General features: G+C 35.5%; 1 protein-coding gene across 3 annotated transcripts in view; it reads right to left on the bottom strand.

The window, feature by feature from the left end:
• The window catches only part of Actn (alpha actinin), a 37,166-nt gene that overhangs the window by 9,683 nt on the left and 1,707 nt on the right, over positions 1 to 25,776 (bottom strand). For all 3 annotated transcript variants that reach the window (XM_028300754.1, XM_028300753.1, XM_028300755.1), the window contains exons 2-4: positions 1,637 to 1,841; positions 846 to 976; positions 256 to 490 (exon numbers count right to left, since the gene is read on the bottom strand). In XM_028300754.1, coding sequence (XP_028156555.1) covers positions 256 to 490; positions 846 to 976; positions 1,637 to 1,841 — 571 coding nt within the window. The remainder of the gene's footprint in view (positions 1 to 255; positions 491 to 845; positions 977 to 1,636; positions 1,842 to 25,776) is intronic.

The raw sequence follows: 25,776 nt of genomic DNA on the forward strand, positions 1-25,776 counted from the left end.
GTCTTTCGTCAGTTAAGTTCATAAAGTAACAACAGTTCTTGAATTCATACAGAATTCTCCTTCGATTTGTCTTGAACTCTTTCTTGGTCTCCTTGTAGCTTTATAGTACTAGTAAAAGGATAGCCTATGGCAGAATTTTTGTGATTCATCCGTGTAGAGGCTTCCTTGATATCATTATGGATCAAAGTTTTCCAATATGGATATTGTTTGTTCAGTTCATGCAATGTAGAAGCCAAAACAAAGCTCGGCACTCACCATCAGGGTCCAACATGCGTGGGATGTCCAGGTACTTCTCAGCGACGTCGAAGGCGGTGTTGAGGTTCTCCAGCGGGTTGTCCTTGGACAGCTTGCTGTAGTCGATGAGGTCGGGCCTGTGTCGGTGGATGAGCGCGCAGAAGGCCAGACCGTCCTTGAAGGACAGGTGGAAGTTCTGGACGTTGACGTTCTTGTACGGCGCCGTCTTGCGTTGGCACCAGAGAAGGAGACCTTCCTGTAATCATATTATGGATAATAAGTATTTGCTATTCGAATCAAAGAATTTTCATTTAGAAAAATGTTGGTCTTATACGAGAAACAGTTTGTTCAAATTATGAAAATATTATAAAGTGGTTTAAAAAAAATAAAAGTGTGACGGTATTTCAATGGTGTATAAATGTTTATGTCACACATATTGGGAATAAAAACAAGCTGCTACTTTTATAACTATCTACTCGTTCAAGATTGGTCTGTGATGGACTGAGAAGATGCAAATCTGATCACTTTCTAATTGCTAACTAACTCTTATCTTGTTGCATGTATTTCCATCTAATTGATTGATGATTCGTCATTTTGAATTGTTACTGTACCTTAGCGGTCATTTCTTCTACTGAGATGTCCTGGATGGCGAATCGCAGGATGATGGTCCAGATCATACCCAGGGTCATTTTCAGGTTGCCATCTACGATTTCTTCGGCACCAATTGATACCAATTTTACTCCTGAAAATTAATAAAATTAAATTAGTTAAATTAAAATGAATGATTAACATTAGAGTATTAATTGATTTTTCTACTAAGCAAAGAAAGGAATTCAGTTCTGAAGGAGGTCGTAGCGATAAAATTGTTTTTAAATGCCTTCCTTTATCAAACCTCTGAACATTGTAAAGTAACTAATAAGTAGGTACCTACTTAAGTAATCGAGAAACGTGCTTTAGCATAATACGGCTGTAGATGTTATAAATCGCAAGTACCTAATACGATTTAGGTTAAAAGAAATGGCTTTTTAGTTGCGAAAATGATATACAATAAATGCATTATAGATCTTTTCCAGGCATGAACCTTGAGCTTTCCTAGTATTATTACGAATCACGTACCTACCTAATCGTAAATTTTGTTGTAAAGGGATAAGCCTTGGGTACAATTTCCGATTGATTTAGTTTCGGGATATCCCATTTTGTATTGGATATACCTAACATAAATATTGGATGAGGTTCTATTCTGCTACAAGAATATGACCTCGCAGGGAATTTGGAAAACCATCGAAAAAATGCGATATCGACTTATTATAAGACTAAGTACTTTGCATCGCATATGACCATGCCGAAGCGTAATTTGCTCCTTCATTACCATGTTCAGTATTTTTTGTTAATCAAAGCTCACCTTTAGAAGCAATGAAGTCCAAAGCCTTGTTGACGTTGGCGATTTTGTGGAAGCGCATCTTGCCGCGGTCGGGCTTGGGCAGGGTCTCCCCTGAGATGACTTCGAGCAGCAGCATCAGCTTCAGGCCATTCCTGAAGTCCTCGTCGATGTTCTCGATGCCGGTGCCGGCCTTCCTCAGGTGGCTGTTGCACCATGCTGTGAAGGTCTGGAAGGAAAAGAGGAGACGATTAAACAAATGAAAGAATACAAGCAATACAATGAAGTGTGATTCTTGGTCAATGTTTCTTTTAAATCGTTTTTTTTTTTTTTTTTTTTTTTTGTGATAGGAGGCAAACGAGCAGACGGATCACCTGATGGTAAGCAATTGCCGTCGCCCATGTACACCCGCAACATCAGTGAAGTCACAAGTGCGCTGCCAACCTTTTAAATCCCATTCCCCCCCAATTGGGCCTCCGGTATCAATCGTGACAATGACCGATCCTAAAAATTGTTCTAAAATATTAGAACAAAATAAGAATAACTCATAATGGCGAAGTCGTAAGGAATTGGACAAATCCTAAAACAACTGGCTGCCATGTGATCTATTTTAATTGTAATAAATGTCTACTGGGGCGTAAAGGATTTATTATGAAGCTTATGAAGGTAACATATTACAAAATGTTAGTAGATTGTCGAGAGACTTGAAATATGAGACAATTTACTGTTCACAAGATTTACAAAGAGCGTTCCGCCGTGATTCGTTTTGGCAAAAGATTTTGGTACTCGCAAGAATTTTGCAATGACTATGGAAATAATAAATAGAAAACCACCATTTTAAGAGAACTTACATTGCTCTAAGTACAAAATAAATAATCTTGTGATAATAGACTATGCCTCGAGTCTATTGAAAATGAATGCAATATTTTATTAGCCAAGGGATTAACGACGGACAATAATGAACCCACAGGGGAGAATGTATTACGTTTGTACAATTTACCTATAGATATTTTGTGGTCTCCAGCCGAGTTTGGTTCGTCTATCAATCAGATTAATTTATTGACTTGCGGTTTCCACTTAATGAAATATTGAGAAACTGGTTTGGTCTAAAATTAGATTCGGTAATGAGAGGTCTTTACATTTACATCATCAGTATCATTTATAATACTACCTATCAACGTAAATTCTTAGTGCATATTAGAATTGTTGCTTATTTCATTCTAATTATGCGTTCTTGCCTGAATAGATACAATATTTTAAGTAGGTTACCGTAGGTTTTAGTGATAAATAGGTTCTGCTTTCAATTGTAAATCCAACAAGTTATTAAGCTTTATCGCTGTTTACGTTAATAGAAGGTGTAACCTAGTTAATATTAACAAGTATCTTGTAGTAGTTTCAGTAGGTTGGCAATTTTTTCTAAGAAATTATTACAATTTAAGGCGATTAGAGTCCTCAATGACCTTGGGCGTTTGACCTTCACGCCGCGCGAAACACCCGCGCACCCCGCACGAAAACTCCGATTTGACACCGATCAAAATTACACGGGCATAGGTAGATACAGAATAGAAGCTCTTTTTTCATGACATTACTGCCTATTTTAAACTTGAATTGATGAACCTTGATGTCGGTGTCACTTAACTCAGGCATAAAGGTATTTAATAAAAATAACACAATCCATGAAAATTTTGTACGGGATATTTTTTTTTCGTAAATTTTCTAATGTCTTTGTCGGTTCAGCCGTTCTCGAAATTTGAACATGTAATATGTAGGTAACTTCGGGTGGAATCTTGCAAGCTGAATTTGTTTGACCAACTTCCTGACGACAACTGTAGGTATTGGAACACATAGTAGTATTGTCTATGGTTTAAAAAAGCAAATATTTCTTCTTTTGTCTATTGTCATTCTCTTTGTGTCACTTATGAAGAATAAACTGAAAATGTGTTTAATCTCGTCTTTTTATTAGAAATCCTTCAACAACTAATTGAGTTAAAATTTTAGATATACATGTAATTCGGATGACAATGCAATATTGTGATGACATGGAGTCGATCTGATGATAGAGCTGGAATGCCAGTGGCCCCATAGCAACTCCGGGATTAAACAATTCCATCNTAAATTATTCGTAAATTGATTATTTTGAATCTTACTATAATTTGTCTTTTCTTCTTTTCAAAAAGACTTTTTCTATTTATGTTCACATTCCACAAAGTCTTGCAAGTAAACATAAATCACATCTACCAAATTTAGAACGCCCAAGGCCATAAAATTACACAACCGAATGATAATTCCGTACTTAACTGACAGAAAATGTGTTCGCAAATACAATTCGGAGTGCAGACCGTGGCGTTAATCAATACTGCACTTGCAGGTAGGGGCCCACGAGGAGGGTCCGACCCTAGCTCCGAATTTGCGAACAGTTGCTCGCATAATTGTACAGTTGGCATTGGGAATTTGCGGTCTGTGTTATTCCTTACTTATTTAATACAGTTCATTGATCAGACTGTGAGAATTACCTACTTCATTGACGGTAGAGTCATTTTAATTGAGACGAAAAGCACAAAATGGGAGATACGAAAAGTACTTAATTCTACACTATTAGTAGATAGTGTTACGTAGTGGTTTAACTTTCAAATCTATTTCACTAGTTTTTACCGCAGCTAGAACCTTACCTACCTTTTAGGAGCAACTTACTAAACTAAGAAAAGTTTTGCAATATTTGCAGTTGTTGCATGTTGTTTTCTAAGTAACATGATCTCAATTTGAAGTTGGAATTTAAAGCCCTTCTTCAGAATTCGTGCTTGTCTTGTTGGTAAAGCTTAAACGTTATTGTTCTAATACTTATGGGTCGGAGTGTACCTAGCCTCGACCGATATAGACACAATTGAACACTACTAGCACTTTCACATGCCAGCGCCGTAAATACTGGCTAGATAGCGTGTTCAAGGTATCTACAATCTAGACCACATTCAAATTCATAAATTCAAACTTGCCAGAAAATAAGTTGCAAAATAAATAGCCCCAAACAGGATTTCAAATTCATTGATTTTGTATCAAATTAGAATTCAATTAGCGACTGAATTATACGCTCTATGAATAACAATTTTAACACAGTTTTGTGTAGGCTTATCTGAAAAGCTCTAGCTGTAAAATTATTATCACAACTTTAATTTTGGATGACCGTTCATTCTCTAGCTAGTGTGAAGTACTTCAAGGTACTTCTAGTTTCGTAAGTACCTTGTAGTTATTCCTATGTGTAAAATTTCAAGATCTAGGTAAAGCTGCCAACTCTGCCAAATAATCTAAAACCTCTTCAAGGTCTCTGTTGATACGAGAATTGTGAATTTCTTGAAAGCGCAGCATTTTAAAACAGTTGGATGAATAATTAAAACCATTTTAAATACCTACCTGATGGCATAATTATTGTAATTTAAATAACATGTGCTGTCTGTAGCCATGGGAAATACAGATAAACTCGTATCTTTATTTGCGTACTTTATAAAAATACCGATGGATATTGCCAGAATTAAATTAGAAACGTTTTAACAAGTAGGTATGTTTAGCCTAATATTGATAATCTGCTCCCTGTACAACCAGTGTTTCTCAATTCAAGCGAATGTATTTTCTGTAAGAAATAAATATCTGAAGCTATACTAAATCGCAATATTGAGTGAGGTGAATTAAAGTTCAATAGAAGTGCTCCTGTTTATAGACTGATGGGGCATTACTAAGCATTTTTCTTTCACCACGCTTAACCGCAATAAATGAAATCTTAACCATAAAAGAAATGTTCTTTGATGTCACTTTATAAATAGCCACATAAATAATTCGTCGATTGTTACTCAACAATGATCAAAACACCTACAAATGAACAGAATGCCTATTTGGCAGTGCCAGTCAAGCAATGCAAGCAAGCAATTCGTTCCGGAGGTGCTTCAAGGCCAGCTCTGATAAATAGAATCCATTGATTCATTGAATGAAACGCGTGATCGCGTTGTCGTCCAACTTGACAATTAATTCAATGATAACTACAATGATGGACTTTACGATATCATGGTTTTTAACTAGTTTTAACTTTACAGTCGTAACTTCATGATTATTTTCTTTGATTAATCGTTATCGAAGCGAACGAATACAAGCTGAAATATAGGGGTGGCCTATGTCCACTCCAGCAGATGATGTTTTTTATGGATAGAGTCACCAAAGATAAATGATTTGCGCATTTCAGTAAGTAACCATTGGACTAATCTTTGCAATTCGTGTACAGAAGGTAGACCATCTTACATAGGTAATGCTTAAAAGTAATGAGTCCCACTTTCTCAGGTAGTAATTTAATTGATTGTGACGATATATCACTTGGAAGATCAATAATTGTGAGAGTAAAGAGTCGAAGTAGGCATAAACAAAGGAGTATGAGCCATCAGTAAAAAATTCTACCTGCAAGCAGTCTCGGGGTCGGGTCGCGTAGAGGAATTTATATTTTGCAGCTATGTAATTAGATTGCTTTTACCGTGTCAGATGTGGTCGTATCAAATACGTGTGTCCATAGATCAAGATACAATTTGAGGTTAGCAAAGATGCCATCACTGCGGAACACTCAGTGACCGAACTGCATTCTCGGTTGTAACGAATGAATCATCTTTGGAAGCCACTTCTTGGCACACAACGGAAAATAATAATGTAATTACCATATGACCTACAATATACAGGTGAAATAATATTGTAGGCTCGCGATGTCATCAACATTATACTAACGGTAATGTAACGGGAGAGTGGTGGGCGATAGGCGACACGATGATATTAATTGATTAGAACGTGAACCTAATTATCATCGATAAAAACTATCAAATTGCCCACTGAATATTGATACACCAAATGATATGACGTGTGTAAACAACTCTCGTATTAATAGGTAAAAGTTCTGCATGCCTATACATAAGAACGAAAGTGTGTTTCGTATCAAGTCCAAAGTATTTCAAAATATATTCGAGCGAATTCCAGAATATAAACGTCCTCGTTTTAAATAACCACAACATAGAGCGGAACATGCTCTAAGACCTTGCTGCAATGATTTTATTAAAATTTTCTAGTGTCACTTCGCGCGACGTAAATAATATCCAGTGAAGACGTTTAGACAATATTGTGTCACAGAAATACGTCGGCCTCGTACCAGCACACGTGGAATCGTCCTTGAGACAAACAGTCGTGACCCAGAATGTGAAAATATCCTATCACCTTGCGTCGGTCGCCACGGCCAGTACTAAAATAAGGCGCGCAGGTGTGGACACTGCACCGGTCATGTGCTAGCATCACAGGCATACTAGGGATGCCTGGTGCTTTTGTGTGGATATTTTGGAACGCGATGGACAGAAGCGACACTGGAAAGGAATATTAATGAGGTTGATGATAGTTGATGGGATTTATGAAATGGTTAACACCTCAGAACCTATACGAAAGTTTATAAGTGAAGTTTCTAAGTAAATTCATCCAGAATATAAGCTACATAGCATATAACCGGAAAGAAATTGTAAGGCTTCCTACTACACTATTACTACATACTGAAAACACTTAAAATAGATAATTTCTACATAAGATTTTACAGGAAGTGATGTGACAGAAAACCTAAATACGCTTCCTACTTCTAAAAATGTGTCAACGTCAACCATTCAGCTTCGAAATTGCTACACTATTTTAAAATGAAGATATTGAGAAAAACAGGAGCACACAGATGAATATTAAGTAGACGAGCTGTCATCATTCACTCGCCGGGTGCAAAGAATGAAAGGTTAATAATCCGAAGGCGACTGGGCAAGGTGATGCGCGGCTGCTCCATAAAGTTAATATTCCTTCGGAATAGAGCAACAATCATGAGCTGTCAAACGAAACCAAAAATGAGATGTCATATGTGTGTGTAAAAATAAATATGTGTGCATGTCAGTGATGTATGTATGTCGTTACTTTTCACATGAATATCGATATCGATTAAATATTAATTAACACCTAACAGTAATAATATAAATAGAATAGGATGGAATGGGATTGTAGGTATCTGGGAATTGGAAGAGTGGCCAAAGAAAATAAAAAAAAACTCAGAAGATTAAAATTATTCAACTTATTTATTTGGAAGAATGAGAGTTACAAACATCAAGGCATGCATACAAACTTTCGCATTTATAATATTAGTAGGAGTAAAACAATAATTAAAAAATGATAATTCTGNTTTGTATTAAAATTTATTTATTTATATAAATATAAGTAAGTAATATTATGTAAGTAAGCTACTTTAAAAATCACGAGTACCTACCTACTTCAATTCGCAAAGGCAAACAGGGTCTGATGATGGAGCTGGAATGTGGCCGTAGGAATAGGCTAGTTTCTTAAAAAAAACACTTTTAGTCCGTCAATTACACTATCAAAAAATATTGGACACGGGATATTTTTATTTGTCAACAAACAAGTACCTACCTAATTACGAAGTTATGATGCGATGAAATTCCGCGTGACGTCACAAATCGCAACAATTTTAAGCACGCCTTAACGTCATGGGCCTCTTCTGAACTTTCGCGCTTTATCTCTTTAAATTTTCACAAGTTTAAAAAAGTGAAAAATACATTTAAAGTATTTTTTTTGGTAAGTTGACCGACGGACTAATTCAAACTTTTGCTTTACCCAGGAAACATCCCTATTCTTCGAAATTATTACGAGCTACATAACGAAAAATCTTTGCTACTACGCCGCAGCAAATTCCGCATCATAAATAAAAAATAAATTAAAAGAAAAAACCTTTCTTTAAACAAGTTTTTGTATGCTAATAATTTTAGTTTCATGACATGCTCCCAAAATTCATCGTCTTATTAGAGGATTTCAGTTTTTTTCGACGAAACTTTTTAATTATTATAACCTATAGGTACGTTTCATGGTTAGGTAATAGGGATGTTTCCTGGGTAAAAAAGGAAGAGTTTTAATTAGTCCGTCAGTTAGCTTATCAAAAACTAATCGACACATATTTTTCGCTTTTTAAATCTAATGAAAATGTAAAGATGTAAAGAGATAAAGCGTGCCAAAGTTCAAAAGAAAAGGCCCGTGACGTCAGTGAGTGTGAGTGCAGCACTTTGTGACGTCGCGTGGAACTTCAACGCACTATAACTTTGTAATTATTTGTTTGAATAAATTTGAATTTGAATTGTGGTTAAATCTAATTCTAAATGGCCCATTTGCACCGAGCCTAAGTATGAAAGATATAAATTGTTTTCTTCACGTAAATCGATTAAGTTACTGATTCTGACTCGCTCCTAATTTGGATACTGATTGCAAAGGCCTAGTAAATAAATAACGGAATATATTTTCAACTTTTACTTATCTAGTGCCGTTTTTTTTTTGAGTCGATTTTTTACACTAATAGATTCTATTTAGGTAGATAATAGCGTCCGAGCATGCCTTAATTCAATCGTATCGTCTGACTGAACGTGCTCTATGAACAACTCTGACATAAAAACTATTGTCAAACAAAGACTAGGTTGCACCATCTTATTTTAAATTTGACATAAGTCAAAAATCTGTCAAACTACATACAAAAAAACACCGGTTATCGCCAAAGCTACGGTCAAAGTTAGGTCACGTCAGGTGGTGCAACTCAGCCAAAGAAAAAATTCATTTTGATCGCTAATGTCAGTTTGCAGCGAGTGACACAACCTCCCCGTCTGAAGGCCAGCGGCCGACTGCCGCCCGCACCCCGCGAAGGCCCCCTCAACAGCAAAACGTTCGGAATTTATCAAAAGTAAAATTTATGAATGAAAGTAATGTTCGATTGAAAAACGCAACGTGTCATTTAAAGATTAAAGAATTCCNCGTTAAAAAAGCGTTCAAATAGAACATAATATGCATACCCAAGCCTATTCCCAACGCTCTGCGTTGAAAATGCAACACTGCTCGATAAAAAAGCGTCGCGTTTTAAAAGCGCCGACGTGTGAACACGTACTTGGGTATGCATATGTTCTATTTGAACGCTTTTTTAACGGACGTTAAAAAAGCTCTCGTGTGAATTAGGCCTTATGGGCTGCTCTGGCTTATAACAAATGATTTGGTGATAAGCGCATTTCATCCACTAATAGCTATTATCTTCTGCTTGCATGAAGATCTGTTCTACTCACACCAGCAGCACCTCGCACCTTGAAAATTAAAATTTCCAGGTCATTCAAATTTAAAAAAATGGATTTCTAAAGTTGTTTAGCATCAGATCAATTTTTTCAAAGTGTAGGGTAACTCTAACAACTTTAAGCAACTTATTTGAAGGGTACAAAATTCTAAAATCTGTTTAGTAAAATCTTTCTAAAATCTGTTTTCAAAAGCAGCGGCCCTAAAACATTTGCTTTTTTTATCAATTTTGACACGCATGTCGAAGTAATAAATAGGTATAATGAAATAATAGAGTCATAATTCCAAAGAAATGAATCTAGGGAACAGTAGTACAAGAAATGTAATAAGTAATACAGATGATGATTAGGGGCATCATCGCTTCCGCTATTACTTACGTGTTTTGCTCCACAGTTCGCAGCTAATAACTTTTTCATAGCACGCGCTAGGTGTTACAGCGGCGACCTCTATTTGTCTCTTGTAAATTACACTCGCCGTAGAGTTATGATTTATGCAATATTCATAATAGTGCCAGAGTCCCGAGGGAATGGTTGCCAGGTAAACTGCATTGGCAAGAGCAGACGTAAACTTTGCGACACACTCACGTAATATCAACAAATCTTGTGAATGAATGCATTTTTTTGGACAATGCACAAGAATGTTTCTTGAAATTCTCTTCATGGGTGTGCAGAATTATTTTAAGTATTTCGTACTAATTACAAAGATGTATTAGTGTACTTAATTATAGTTCCTAATTTCGGTTTTTTTAATGCGTAATAATATGAACCTACCTAGTACTTGTTTATTTTGCAGTTGAACCTGTGTTTCGAAAGTGAAATGATTCACATAATCAAACGGGCCTACTATGAATATTGAAAGCAAAATTCGTCAATTTAGTAGGTAAAGGATAAATCGTTGAATAATTTAGCAGAGAAACCATTGTGTATGCAAATTATACCGGTCCGAGTGATATTAATAAAGTATCTGGTCAGTTTAGTATGTCGTTTTATTGCGTATATCGGGATGTGAATTAAAGTGAAAATAATATTTCCATAATGAATATGGCTTGGTGGTAGGTACAGTTTTATGAGAAGCTTCGCGTAGACTTAGTGGATGCGGGAATAAAAATAAATTAATGAATATACACGGATAAACAGTATCTATTAATATTAATGTAAAAGGAAAAGCAGAGAAGCCTATTAAATAAAGTTAAAGAGTAGTGAAGCAAATTGCAGAAAGGAATTAATTAACAGATGTTTATTTATTCAAAGATGTTTATATTGACCATGGGCAATCTGCATATGACGTGGAAATGAGATAGAGGAAAGAAATTATTCGTAATGTGCTTGTAAATCCAGCGATCTATCATGTTGGTCCCATTAAACTAGTGTGGGTGGGCAATGAGAAAGTAATCATAGCAAGAATGGGTGGGCATTAAGTAGTACATCGGTCCGTTTTCAAAAATGTAGATCGTTATCGCTGTCTCAATTATTTGCAACTTTGCCAATGGTTTCATCTCGGTTGAAGTTGAGATAATATTCTGCTATTATTCTATACTGAGTCGGCGCAGTAGGGCTCCCTTCTCTGTCACTTTCCTTTCTATTGTATCATTAATCATACGATACATTTGTCATCTTTTCACCCACTAGGTACCTAACTACTGATTTCGTTGGAAACGAGAATTCTAGTAAATTCGATATCTGGTCTTCTTTTATTCCCCTTGCCAATTGTGTTAAATTGCACATGAATTATCTCTAATCTGGGATCAGTAATGTTGGAATTTACTTAACTTATGGTCATTAATAACGCTTGCCTGCTTGATAAATAACAAAAAATAATGCACAGTCTTAATCTAGATACTCAGGTAGATGAGGCTGTATCTGCTATCGTGAGATCGTTATGTGGATAAGTCGTAGATCGCTTCTATATTAGTCTCTATGGGAAAATTCCTTGCGGTGAGTGCTTGCTCTTTGTCTTAGATTGTTAATGACTTTAATTAGATATTGCGTGCGTTGCAACTTCTAACCTGAATGCACTTCTAAGTCATTACATTGTAATTTAAAAGTTTAATATCCAGTCAATTAATTAAATTACTATTAGTAGTTCCCTACGTACGTAGGTACCTTCTAGTTATTGCATTGTTATAATAATCAACGTAACAGTGTGCAGTGTTGTAATACCAATCAGTTGGCAAGACTAATATTATAAAGTAGTCTTGATGAATATTGAAAAGGTCGAATTTGTTTATAAAATAAACAGAGTCTGGCGATCGTGAATGCCATCTGAAAATATTAAGTATGTGTTGACAACATGAAAATAAAATGTGTCTAACCTCATTTTAATTGCTAACATGATTCTAAATTATATTACCTCCATCTATGATGAGGGTAAAGATAATCAGAAATATATTCATCGAATATTAAAATGAAATCACAGTCTCATGAGTGGCATTGATAAATATGTAAGTAATTACAAAATTATAGAGAGCTTATAAAAAGAAATGACAACACAATCGGTGATTACTTTGATTGATGATCTTCAGCTTCTGGAGTTAGCAGTAGTGATGATGTTGAAGCTAACGGCAAGTCTATTAGGAATACCAGTATTTGTGAAGTCACGTCATGCGCCACCATCATCAATCTTTGGGTTCAAGTTCACCCGATTAATCGCATGGTTCTTATTACAACAAACAATAACCGAAAGTATCGGTTTGATGATTTCTCGTCATTTGTTTTGACGTCACGACGAGTTGAAGCGGACGAGCCAATAACTCGAAAATTAAACAAAGCACGATCGGCATTCTTTGCTCAATTGATAAATGATTAGTAATGGGGTCCGATGTACGGCGAATTGTTTGTAAGTGTGATTGGGTTCGGAGTGACACACCTGCAGAGGTGTCCGCTTGGGACGTTTGCCAGGCCCTCGCCCACTGTCATTTCGATAAACAATAACGTTAGCTTAGCACACATTCGAATGTAGTCGGTAAACATTTGGCCGCTGGCAAGCGCCACCACACCACCTCTCCATATTATTTAAACTACATACAATTACCTACCCATAAAATAGTCAGCCATTTATTTCCCAAATACCAGTATCACAAATTTTTCCTTATAAATTTGCATATTAGTCTGTACGTTACCGCGTTATGCTAATGTTATTGTAATCTCAAAATTTTAGGTTTTAAAGTACTTAACTAATCGCTGAGAAAACTTGTTTTTATACCTCGTTCTAATTAACCTAGTAAAGTTTATTTGGCCTTAATTGAAGTCGTTGCTGGAAACTATTTCGGTAGTAGTAGGAAAGGCAAACTAAATCTATATATACAGTGTGTCCGGGCTTGTAGTGATCAAACTTTAAGGGCGTAATCTATGGACAATTTTATCGATGAAAATACTTCAAATTTGGGGCTTGACCCATTTCTCGCAAAATTACGAGGATTAAAGTTTTTAATTTTTAGTTTTCACCTCTTCCTTCAAAAACAAGTGAAAGCGTGGGTAGCTTAACATTAATAAGCAAAAATTTTATATCATGCGATTGCCAATAACATTATCTATTAGCAGAAGTAGAAAACAGATACAAGTTTCATACATTTTAAGGGAGTAAGAATGGATTTAATTAGAAAAAAACATTACTTTTTTCACTTCTTTTTCAGTTATTTTCCAACACAAGAAAAACCAGGTCGTTAAGGTATATTTTATTTGCATTGTATTATTAGTATTTGAGCTATTCTACAAAACGAATGTAAATTTATTAGTCTACGTCTATTAGTTTTGACGTAATTGTTGAACAAAGATACCCCTTCCCAGCGGTTTCCATAGTAATCGGAATAGGTTGTGTGATTCTTTCAGGCAGTGCATTTTCGCATGTCGCGTGCGCTATGGAAACCGCTGGGAAGGGGTATCTTTATTCAACAATTACGTCGAAACTAATAGACGTAGACTAATAAATTTACATTCGTTTTGTAGAATAGCTCAAATACTAATAATACAATGCAAATAAAACATACCTCAACGACCTGGTTTTTCTTGTGTTGGAAAATAACTGAAAAAGAAGTAAAAAAAGTCATGTTTTTTTCTAATTAAATCCATTCTTACTCCCATAAAATGTATGAAACTTGTGTCTGTTTTCTACTTCTACTAATAGATAATTTTATTGGCTATCGCATGATATAAAATATTTGCTTATTAATGTTAAGCTACCCACGCTTTCACTTGTTTTTGAAGGAAGAGGTGAAAACTAAAAATTAAAAACTTAAATCCTCGTAATTTTGCGAGAAATGGGTCAAGCCCCAAATTTGAAGTATTTTCATCGATAAAATTGTCCATAGATTACGCCCTTAAAGTTTGATCACTACAAGCCCGGACACACTGTATAAATAAAAGTCGTGTTAGTTACTCCACTTATAACTCAAGAACGGCTGAACCGATTTAGCTGAAAATTGTCAGGGAGGTAGTTTAGAGCCAGGAGAAGGACATAGGATACTTTTTATCCCGTTCGAAATTAAAAAAAAAGTCTGCTTATTTATTGCCATTAAGGCGGAACAAAGTTCGCCGGGTCAGCTAGTTATTTATAATTAGCTTAAACGATTACTATTATCACACACTTCATATCTGACGAATGATAACACGGAGATCAATGACCAAGGGTACAGACGATCAAATATTTGCACAAGAAAAAAATTTAAACGCGTTACTCTTTTTCGGCATACCGTAAAAATGAGCAAGCGTTTCACACATTTGTACTAAATACCTTTGAATGGACTCACGTTTCGTGAAATGTGTCAGGTTGGTGGAAATATGTGATAACTTTCCTTTCCAAATTGAATACCTGTAAAAGATAAATTTTCAAATTAATAAAGTGATTCAGTAAAAAGTTAAACCTATTCTAATTATGTGATACGCGGGCGAACATTCGTACTTCAAATATAACATTTATAATATTGTAGCACAGAACCTTAATGTAATGTTGATTATGTTGTATAGGTATGCTTGTAGCTGCATCTACGCAAACATTGAATTTTGTTTCTTTACAGAATTTGGATCGTTTTTATTGGCTATCTAGTCTAAAACCACTAGACTAGTAGACGAGATTCAAATAAATAATTGACGACAGAATTTTAAATAACCAAATCGCCATGGGAACAGATGGCGGAGATCTGAAATATGCATATAATAATATCCGACTTGATAGCAGCCGCGCCGCGTGGGCGTAGATCCCTGGATATTTCTTCTTACAAGCTTTATTGATCTGACAGAAACGAGAAACAAACTGGATCGCTATGAAAGCGTCAAAGCAGCAAATCACAAGATACTTGTAATTTACAACCCGCACTCGAAGAACACAATAGATCTGCGTGTGGGCACTGTTGCTCAACTCGCCCATAGATCTATAACGAATGGTTTTTATACTACTTGTAATGTAACAACAGTCTCGCAAGTCTCGTAACCATGTCGATGGGAATCTTCTATCTAATCGCGTAAGCCACTTTAAAAATAGTATCCCTGTAATAAACCTACTTACTCACGCGCCATGTTTTCGCTATAAATAAAGTTCGAGATTACGTCTTTCGCAAGCTTACGGATTTGGAATGTCTGAATACTTCCTTATGTAAATAATGATGTAATGTCGATCCCAAATCATCGGCTTGTTTACAACAGCTGACGTGTGCCAAATAGAAAGGTACAACATGATTCATCTTGTACATTATTTATTTTACATCTATATTTAGCAATACTGCATGCTAAGGAAAGGATTTGGAGAAGTGTTATAGTATTTTGACGTTGCTTAGTAATAATTAGAAAGAAAGAAAGAAGAAAGAAAGATACATTTATTACAATTAAAGAGTTAAATATTCAGTTCATGAAGTCTACAAAAATAAAATCTTCGTGCTGATCTGCCCCGGTTCTTTCACCGAGCTATGGCTATGGTCTTTATTTAGATTGGGTGAGTGACAGTTGACTGCTTTAGTCTCGTCTCACGAATTTTCCTACTGATAATAACTGAGAATTCTTGTCTAAAGTAAAAGCTCTGAAAGTTGAGAGAAATTTCATAGCAGTTAGGTATGAGCAGCTGCAAATAATGGAGGAGATTATTATCTAAATTCAATGTTATCCTCGTCTTTTGAAAATGGTTATAGTAACTAATAAATACACTCGACATCAAATAAATCGCACCTCCCGCGACAAGCATTTTCAAACGTATGCATCCCCACTTCCCACCAATATTGGCACCATTTAAAAGCCTAGCTCTAACCTTCATTTCATTAAAGGAAAGGTTTTTACCCCAAAAATGTGTCTTTAGAAGGATCCAGAGTCACTTCTTCAAAAAATAGGTAGTTACGCTAGAGCCAACTTTTATGGCTATAAAACTGTTAAGTTGGGATCAATCGCTATCCATCTGTTAAAGAGGACACGTGAGATCATTATTTGGTTTTATAACCATAAAAATTGGTGTAATTGATCCCATAGGTGGGCCCAAAGTGAGGTATTTTTTCAAGTCACATTTATTATATTATTATGTTAATCATTTATTAAGTCATTAAATGTGTTTTTCTTTAAGGATATTAATTGGGCTTTCAAATAACACCAATATTGTTGGGGCACCATGATTGTGTCAAAAGAAAATTGTTAAAGTTCGCGTCGCGGAAGGTGCGGTTTATTTGATGTTGAGTATATTTTATTTCTAACTCTCCTAAAGAACAGGTGAAGATAAATACCAATCATAAAATTCCATTAATTCAGATGTTTATAAAAGGATTGATTTGTGAGAGGAAAAGTTACGTTCCTTTTAATTGTAACACCATTGTATTTCCATTACACAGTGCAGCCGCGTGAGAAAAATTCTTAGAAAGCATTAAAAACAATGTTGTATCTACCGGCTGCAATGCAAAATGCAATGAATATTAAATGAGGCGATAAATTTGAAATTGGCTTCCCGAAATGGTGTAATAAAACAATCAAAATGCGTAACTAATTAGTATTGTACTGGTATGTAAAGTAGCTTCGAAGAATTTTTGAGTGCGCAAAATCGATGAGGTTCGATGAGAGTTTGTTTTTTTAGGACTATTATTATCACTATTAATGAATTAGAACTTACAAAACCATAACTTGCCAAGATTTGTAATAAAATTTCCCTTTCGTTACATACATACAGCTTTTCAATTAGTAGGTACTTATGTATATTGGATCTAAGTGAAATCGAGAAATAACAGTTTATGTGGTTGGTTAGATTTCCTATGTAATTGAGTATGCAGAGATTACTAGCTGTCAAAGAGGCCAATAGCCCGTTCCGGTCGGGGTACAACAATGACGCTACATGGTCGTTTGTTTTGTTACTAAGCCCCTCCTCGCTACATTTTCACCGGTAATTTTAATATCTGCATTGTCTGATTTTAATGAATGAAAATTCTATTCATTTGAACTCGTGTCAGCTTTAATTTTTTTTTATTATTATGCTCGTTGATATCTTTTGTTTACAATTACATTTAGTTCAGTTCTACCCTTAAATATTTAAAATTATCGAAGCTTTTAAATAATGCATTAAAACAATCCGTTTCTTCCACTATACTCTTCAAACCTCAGTTATAATGAAATATTGTTCCCAAGTACCGTTAAAGCCTGGAGTAACGCAAGGAGCCAATTTGGTACCGGTCTCAAAAGTAGCACACAAACGAGATTATGGGTTTCTCTTCATTTTACTTATTAGGAAGTTAAATGCCAAAGTTCACTTATTGATGGTGGTTTAAATTACTACTATCTTGTGATGATCCTTCCATATAGGAAGATGCTTTTGCAAACAGTGCGATTTTAACATTACACATTAACAAAAACATACAATGTTACCTAAATGCAAGGATTTTAGTATTTAATTTTAATCTTCTACGTTCATGGACTAAAGTTTTATATACTTTAAAATGTTTGTTTCTAAGCTTTAGTCTTGCTTGATAACTAAACTACGTAATCTCATGTTTTTATGCTCTAACTACACATCTAGGTTACCTGGAATTACACTCTCTTGCATTGTGTCCTTCATTCATTGTTTGACATCACGTTCACGCGTTTTTATACCATTATTGGCACCCATTTGTGGTTTACTTTGCCACTTGCATATTCATTTACCTAATTTAAGCATTAGCTTTTAACTTAGGCATTGTTAATCATGACGCACCTCGTCGCCTTCGTAATGTGTTTTTCATTGTTGTCTTCGTCCAGCGTCTTTGTTTCGACCGTTCAAAATATGGTATTGTTTACAAAAGGTGCTCACCGAATTAGGCTCTGGTTATTCCAAGACTTTCTTCCTTTGTTAGGTAATGGACAATGTATAATAAAGAGTAATTCTGTTACGAATTTAAGGCATGAGAGAAATAAAGTTTTGACAATGAATCGTACTTTTATGGTGCTAGTAACTTTGAATTATGTAGGTCATGGAGCGCTTTGTAAATGAAATATTCCAGAATATTTTGCAAGTTCAGAAGTAACATCTATAACGTAATAAACTTCGTTTCATAAGCTTAGTTAGATGATACCTTGGGGATGTACCCTAGCAGTCTGGACGTATCGATCGTTGGAAATTGTTGTTGTCATACGTAGGCACATACGTATTGTTGAGCTTCTTAACATGCGTTTTACTTAGTTACTATAGAAGAGTTTATGAGAGGAGTTTACATAATTTTGTGCCATCGTAGTTTCACGCAAGATATTTTTATATAAAATTTAGCTCTTCCCTTGTGTGCAGCCAGCTAATGAAATTATTGGCTGTTAATTTGGCGGAATGCTAATTTTAATCGGCTTTATTTAACGTAACGCAACGTAACGAATGGATGTCAACGTTAATTAGCATGGAAAACTAGTAACTTACTCGTAGGTATATAAATACAAATTATACAGGAATGTATAGCTTATCTTAATATTCTTTATTCTACACTTACATTATTAATTTTCTTTTGGTCGTGTCCCATCTCATCGGTCAATACTTTTGGAATGGTTGTAAGAGTAAGTTTATCTACTGATTAAGATAACGCAGATAATACATTGTCGTTTTATTTATAGGAACTGATAAGACGTAGATAATGTATTCTTATTTAGCATATTATGCACTTTCTAGTATTGTTTCTATAGAGGGACATGTAAATATTGAGGAAGTTGTGTGGGAAAGAATAGACGGGATGGGGTATTGTTGTTTCAGCGACAAATAAATAAAAAACTACTGCCTAAAAACACCAAGAGACGCATAAGATGTGCGTGTAAAATAGTGATGAAAAAGAACGAAGAAGAATGACTAACTAAAATAATTTTAAAGCAAGTAGCAAGAGCTGTTGAATGATAGATGGTGTGAATGGATGTGGGTTTAAAAGATGTTGTATAGTGTCCTGTAACCCATAAATTATTTCTTGTATGTAAATATCGACAAGTAGATAAAAATAAACATGTTTACATCTAATTTTTCAAAGTAGTTGGCTAACAATCATCTGCTGAATCACTAGCTAGCAAAAGAATAAAACAATAGCAATTCTTTCTTACTTATGCAAGTACACTGTATATTTTACCAATAAAGTCCCCCAGTTCTAGTATAACAAGGGTACAACTACATACAAATTGAAAGATGAATTTATAGCGGAAGAGATGCGGTGATCCAGACATCCTGTGCCCGATAAAACGATTCGCTCAAGGTGCGTGCATATCGCGAACTTTATAAGGAAAAGTATTGTTTCAAGGTTTATATTGTTGTTAGTTAGTGTCATTGGTATGACTTGCCAGGTTATTCTGTTGTAACTGTTAAACGTAAGTAGAGACAGAGCACGTCAAGCTTATCACTGCGGTATCTTAATTGTTTAGTTGTACCTAATAGAAGCTTTTTTGGACTATGAGCTTTCGTCTGTACTTTTCCCATTATTTGCTGAACATAATAGGCCTATTTAAGTAGTTTCAGTTTCAACTTCTATCATAGAAAAATCATTTTTAGTCCTTGGTAACGTTGTTTGTAAATCACGAAATATTTACTTGGTATTGTAGTTAGAATAGGAGTTCGTTGTTTAGTTCTTTTTACGTCCAGCTATTTCCAAGTCCATATATCACTGGTGGCTTTATCGCATTTCACCGACATCCAGCGCTGGATCGGTAATCATGGCGGGTGTTTGGCAGATATGCCGGTTCGGCCGGAAGCGTCCTACGCGAGGTGTCCGCTCGATGCAAGACAACAGGAATCCGACACTAGGCCGCCATTGATATTGAACGCGGAAACCTCAAGCTGTAGGTCGAATTTTTGCTCCGATATGCACTATACAGTATACAGCTATCTGATAAGAAATGTTTGTAGCCGATTGTTCAAGGTCGCGCAATCAGCCGGTTTGTTATTGATTAAATACCGCCTTCAATTTATTTACCAAGCTACCGTTGTTGTGGAAAATTCAAACTGCGAAACTCTTCCGTGAATCCAATATAAATATTTTTAGAATACTGCAGCTGTCTGTAATAAAGGGAATTCTGGAATTCCCATATCCCACATTCTGAATAGCCCTTACAGATCTTTTGTAAACATCTGCAGGGGCGCAATGAATGAACGTCCATGACGGACCCCTATCTAATAGCCGCTTAGGGCACTATCTCTGACGATAATCTGTGACGACTGTGTATTTCAGATAACCACCATAGTGTGTTGTTGCAATATATTTTTGTACGAGTAGGTATATTATGTAAAATTTTCAGTTTTATACAGACAGTCCTCATAATTCAGATCTTGTATAGTACCTAGTTGTTTTTACATTTGCAATAAGTGAGCTCGTAGTCATCGACCGAAATGTTATTTCCGAGGCTAATGACGTACGATTCTCAAATTTTATTGCACAATTACAAAATCTACTTACATTAAAAAATAATGTTCTTCCAGATGTAAATTTAGGAAAGCCAAAGCCGTTGGCGTCGAAAATATATTTAGTTACAATTTTCTAATTATAATAACAAGTGAGTGTAAGCATTTCGCGTGGGCGACCGGACCGGCACAGAAATAGCTGGTGTTGGCACTCGCGCGCAGTGTGGCCGCGGGCCTGATCTACTGTCTACAGGGTTGACAGGGTCATTAGAAAAATCAATGGGCAAGTAAAAAGAAAATAGAGCAGCTTCACAAAAAATCTCGGAACTCTCCAATAAAAGACGTCTGTGAATTGTCTATAGAAAATCAGGAAATTTTTGTCATGACTGACGAAGAGTTGAAGGCATTGGTAGAAAATAATGCAGAACTTGAGTATTACGTCGTTTTAATGGATGCTGGAATCTACAATGATCAACGGTAATTATTCAATCAACCTTGACTTGTATCATGTAGACCTATTGTTGGACAGTATGATATAATTCAACGATGAGAAGAAGTAAGGCAACATGAGGACACAATGACAAACCAGGTACTGAAGATGACAATGCACATTAGATCGCATTTGCAACAGGTTCTAGTATTGAGCAAGAAATAAAAATAATAGAGACATATTAGAAAGTTCAAAGATCGGGTTATTTCCAAATTAAAACGGAACTTGTTAGCTTTTTTCCATCATCATCAAGATTCCGATCTTGTTCGGTGAAAATAAGCTTTGGATTAATGCAAGAATCAGTTTCTCTGAATCCAATAAATTGTGGGTGGCATTGCCCACTTGGCAACCCTGTTAGTGGTGACAGTCGTCAAGATTTTTCACTGAAGAAAGACATTTCTTTATCGATGCTATTTGCAACAGTTTACGATCTCACAGACGTTTTTGTGACGACTGATTTGTATGAACTAAGGAGAGCATCGGTAATTGCACAGTGAAGTACCTTTCGTTACACAATAACGCTGAGAATCAGACAATGTGTCACCACATCGAACGACATTCGCCTTGAAACAAAACACTTTATTAATGTGCATTTAAAAATGTAAAGGGATATACACAAGGGAGATTTGTGGATCGTATTTTGTTATGTAATAAAATTTGTACTAAAATTTTAAATGCCATCATCATTATTTCAGCCACAGCAGGACCACTGCTGAATCTCTCTCAATGATATCCAGATAGGCTGGTTGTTTGCCAGATTTTATGATTTTTATATCGTAAGAATACTTAAGTCCAGGGCAATTTAAGAATCACTATGTTTTATGAAATACATTTACATAGTATAAAGTTGTATAGCTTAAAACACATTTTCTGTGCAAAATACCTAATATACTACGTTAATGGTGTACCATTATTATTGTTGATTCTAACAACGACAACGTTGTGCAACGAAGAGGCAAGGTTGACGCTGCGCGCGCGCCGCACCTGGGTGCCTGGGTGCAGGCTGTGGGCGTGGCTCGCCTACTTACCCACCTTTCTGTCGGCAGGGCTTAGCAGCCTAAGGATCATAACATTTTGAAATCTCTATCCTGCTTAAAGCAATAAAAGCAATTAGACTGATCAAGCACCGTGTTCCACTTACATTAGTTTTATTTCGTCTACAGGCTATACCTATAGATAAAGAGGTGTATGAAGGATAATAATGTCTATTTATTAGAAGATGTTAATGACGTATTGTATCCAGTATCTAAAAGATGACCTATATCGTTTTATCTACGTAAAGCCTTGTTTAGTTTGGGCAATTGTTTTACCTATAGTTAGAAAACTCTAAAGAACTGCTCCTTTATTTTCATTATCTTTAGACATCACTTTTTCGCATTAATTTCTCTAAACTATCTACAATGTTGCATCAGACCTAGAGGTGTGTTCAAATTCAATAGCCTTCGAAAAAAACGTAACTACTATGAGATGCGGGCGCGTCGGTCGGTAGCCGCAGTACAGGGAAAAAACAAAACAATGTATTGAAACCTGGTTCGTTGAAATTAACTCACACCTATTTATGTTTTGACTGGTCTATAGGATAAACAAACGTTTAAAACGGATATTGGTACACGTAGTATAATTACTAAAATTAATTATTATGAAATAATGTGGATTCTAAATGAAGAAATCATTGTTTGATGAACAAGTATACCTTGTGGAAAAAATTGCTAGGAATTTTGGTGAAAAAGTTTAATAAGATAAGGGATCAGGCCTACTACTTATTAAATGTTAAAAATCCATAATAATAATGTAGGTAGGTACGTGCATGTGTATTTTTTGCACTGAAGCTGATGTAATGAGCGACAACAGTACGTGATTAATCAGGTTTGCCGAGTTAGCAATTCCATATACGTTGCCATGCACTTTTCTCAGAACCATTAAATTGTTTACACAGAAAAAATGTACCGTCTGTAGTATAGCGAGTCTGTTTACTAGGACTGACCGAACCAAACCGGTCTACTTAAAATGATATTATTGACGTCGCCGCGCCAAGCCGGCACACATCTGGGCTGCGCTTACGCATCCACCATCGTGTCCTGCGGTTTTACCACTGAGTAACGCATCTTCTCACTAAATGATCGGTAAACTCAAGTATACTTTCACTTTATTATAATATGATTCAGGTTTTCTGAATATTAAGTCGCGTAAGTTGCGGTGTTCGTCATTCACGTTTGGTTGAAATGCTACATTGCAAATTGCATCGTTGCTAACGACTTATGCAATTTTAAAAAGCATGCCATTTGGAATCGAGTATCATTAACATTTATTAATAGTCTTGCAAAACGTAAAGCTGACTCAACAATGCCTTTCATAGGCTCAATTCCTTAAATTCACACCATCATTTTATTTACTGTTAATTTCAAATTTCTTTTTATAGCTATGTCTTTACAAGCTGACTCAACAATATCTTCCATAAGCTCATGTCCTTCAATTCACACTATCATTTTATTTACTGTTAATTTCAAATTTATATTTATAGCCATATCTTTAACACCTTTGGATTCTTACCATTAGGTTCTTCGTATTCATAAGTGTCAGCTATTACAATGTCATTTCACGTGGCCGTTGTTTGTTTACATGCAGAGTGCATCGTTCCGGCAGCTTATGAACTGGAAAGCAGGTTCTAAACGCGCCGTCGATAGAGCCGCTTAGAAAGTTACATTTCTCCAACCTACACAGTACACACTCGATAACATCTTATAGTAGGTACGCTATCGACGTGTCGTAGTTCAACTCAAGGTCGATCGTGTTTGTTTCTTCACAAACTTCGCGTTTTATTACATTTCCTTCGAGCAGCACGAAATTTCATGGGCAAGTCGCATAAAATTCGTAGCGTGGATTATTTTATGTTTAAGTCTTATCTTGTAATGGTTGTTTGTTATTATTATTACATCTAAACAGTATTAGCAAATTAGGTACTACCACAGGTTATGTACGCACAAGCGAATTGGAAATATGTAAATGAAGTTTTTTTATAAATCCACTCGACTCGTATGTTTACGTTGAAATATAATACATAGTGTATTTGGTCGAAAATTGAAAAAGGAAGTGAGAAAACTTATGAACGCATGCTATGAGCAGAACAAAACAAACATTGACAATGACACCACACTTGTTGTGGTCGATGACTCGTTAAAGGATATCTTGTGGTTTCTTTTGGTGATTGATTTTGGAGTTAAAGACAAAGCTTTTAGTGTCATTCCGGTTATTGCGCGTGCTCGGGTTCCAAAACAGGAAGAAGGAATTGATATACGAGTAGTCGAGTAGGTTCACCTTTGTTGAACGTGACAAAGTTTCTAGTGTACAATAGGTGTTACTCGATTCTTGGCTTTTGTAGGGGTCAATTTAGACGGGGTTCGAATACTTGTAACTTAACCTACACGTAGCTAGTAGCACTTTCCATAAAGGGAAAATACAGAAAGGTAACATTTATACCCATGGGAAAGTGAAAATTGCTGCAGTGAAAAGTGAGAAAACACTTTGTCATATTATAATACCTATCAAAATTATTTTGCTTACAACTTTTGTATCTAGGGACTACTAGGAAGGATAAGGATACAAGGGATATTTAAATGATTTAGCAGATAGATAACGTTACTTTTGACTGGAAAACATTACTTTACAGAAAATACATTGTGTATTAACTTCATTAAAATTCTGCACAAACAAACAAGACTATTGACAATATCAATGTACACGTATGTAACATAGCTTTAACTTGTTCCAATTTTGAACGCATGCCAAAAGCGAGCCAACGTCGACAAGGAAAAAATAACTTGTCAAAGGTTACATAACAGAGATTTTGTCTCCAATAACACAAGCCAAAGCCTCTAGTTCTAACTAAAGTGTTTTGTAATTATGATTACTGTTTACAATTGTTATAACACTCATTAAAAATATTGTAATATTGTTTCTATGTGACACCTTTCTTTTGATAATTTGATGTTTTTTTCTTCTGTGTTGCATAATTATCTTGAAAATATTTTCGAAACAAAATTCTGGACTCATTTCTATAAGTTCGACTTAAGACTTCGATTTAATTCTTAATCTCTTTAGTAAGCTAAGCACAGTTTGACACGAGCTAAAGTCACTGACCTTAAAATCCTAAGAAGTAAATTCAGGCATGTCAGACCGATAATTCTTTAGACTAATGACACGAAGAATGCTTCGGCCGACCAAATTGGAAATGGATCCACTAAGAAGTTTTAAAATATCGCTTTTGGTTTTACTCTTATTAACGCCCCAGTGATCCATAATTTCTATGGAAGTACAACTGATGATGAGCCAAACGTTTCTCTCACCTATAATATGAAGCGTGAATAAATTTGTGGTTTAGGTAAATTACGAACTTGCTAACCAGTTTCGAGTGAAAAACCACTTTCACGGCAGATTTCTAGGGTATCATTAACGATGATGTTACTTTTAATAAATTCGTTTTACGGTTCGTATTTCCAAATATTGGACCTATTAGAGCTAGTGATTAAAGGAATGGGTTTCTTTTACTTGTTTATTTACAACCGTGACATCAGCATAAGTATCAGTGTTGGGAATTAATTTGATGAACGGTGCATATTTTGAAAGTGTTGTGATAATGACTTTGAATATCGTCTGTCGAATTTCGGGTACTCTGAATGGAACGGGGAAAACATCTGACATGTGTGCTAGTGACCCCCTTGCGGAAGAGTGATTCCAATGT

Source organism: Ostrinia furnacalis, unplaced genomic scaffold, assembly GCF_004193835.3.
Source record: "Ostrinia furnacalis isolate ACB-3 unplaced genomic scaffold, ASM419383v2 OfSCF0780, whole genome shotgun sequence".
Taxonomy (NCBI): Eukaryota; Metazoa; Arthropoda; class Insecta; order Lepidoptera; family Crambidae; genus Ostrinia; species Ostrinia furnacalis.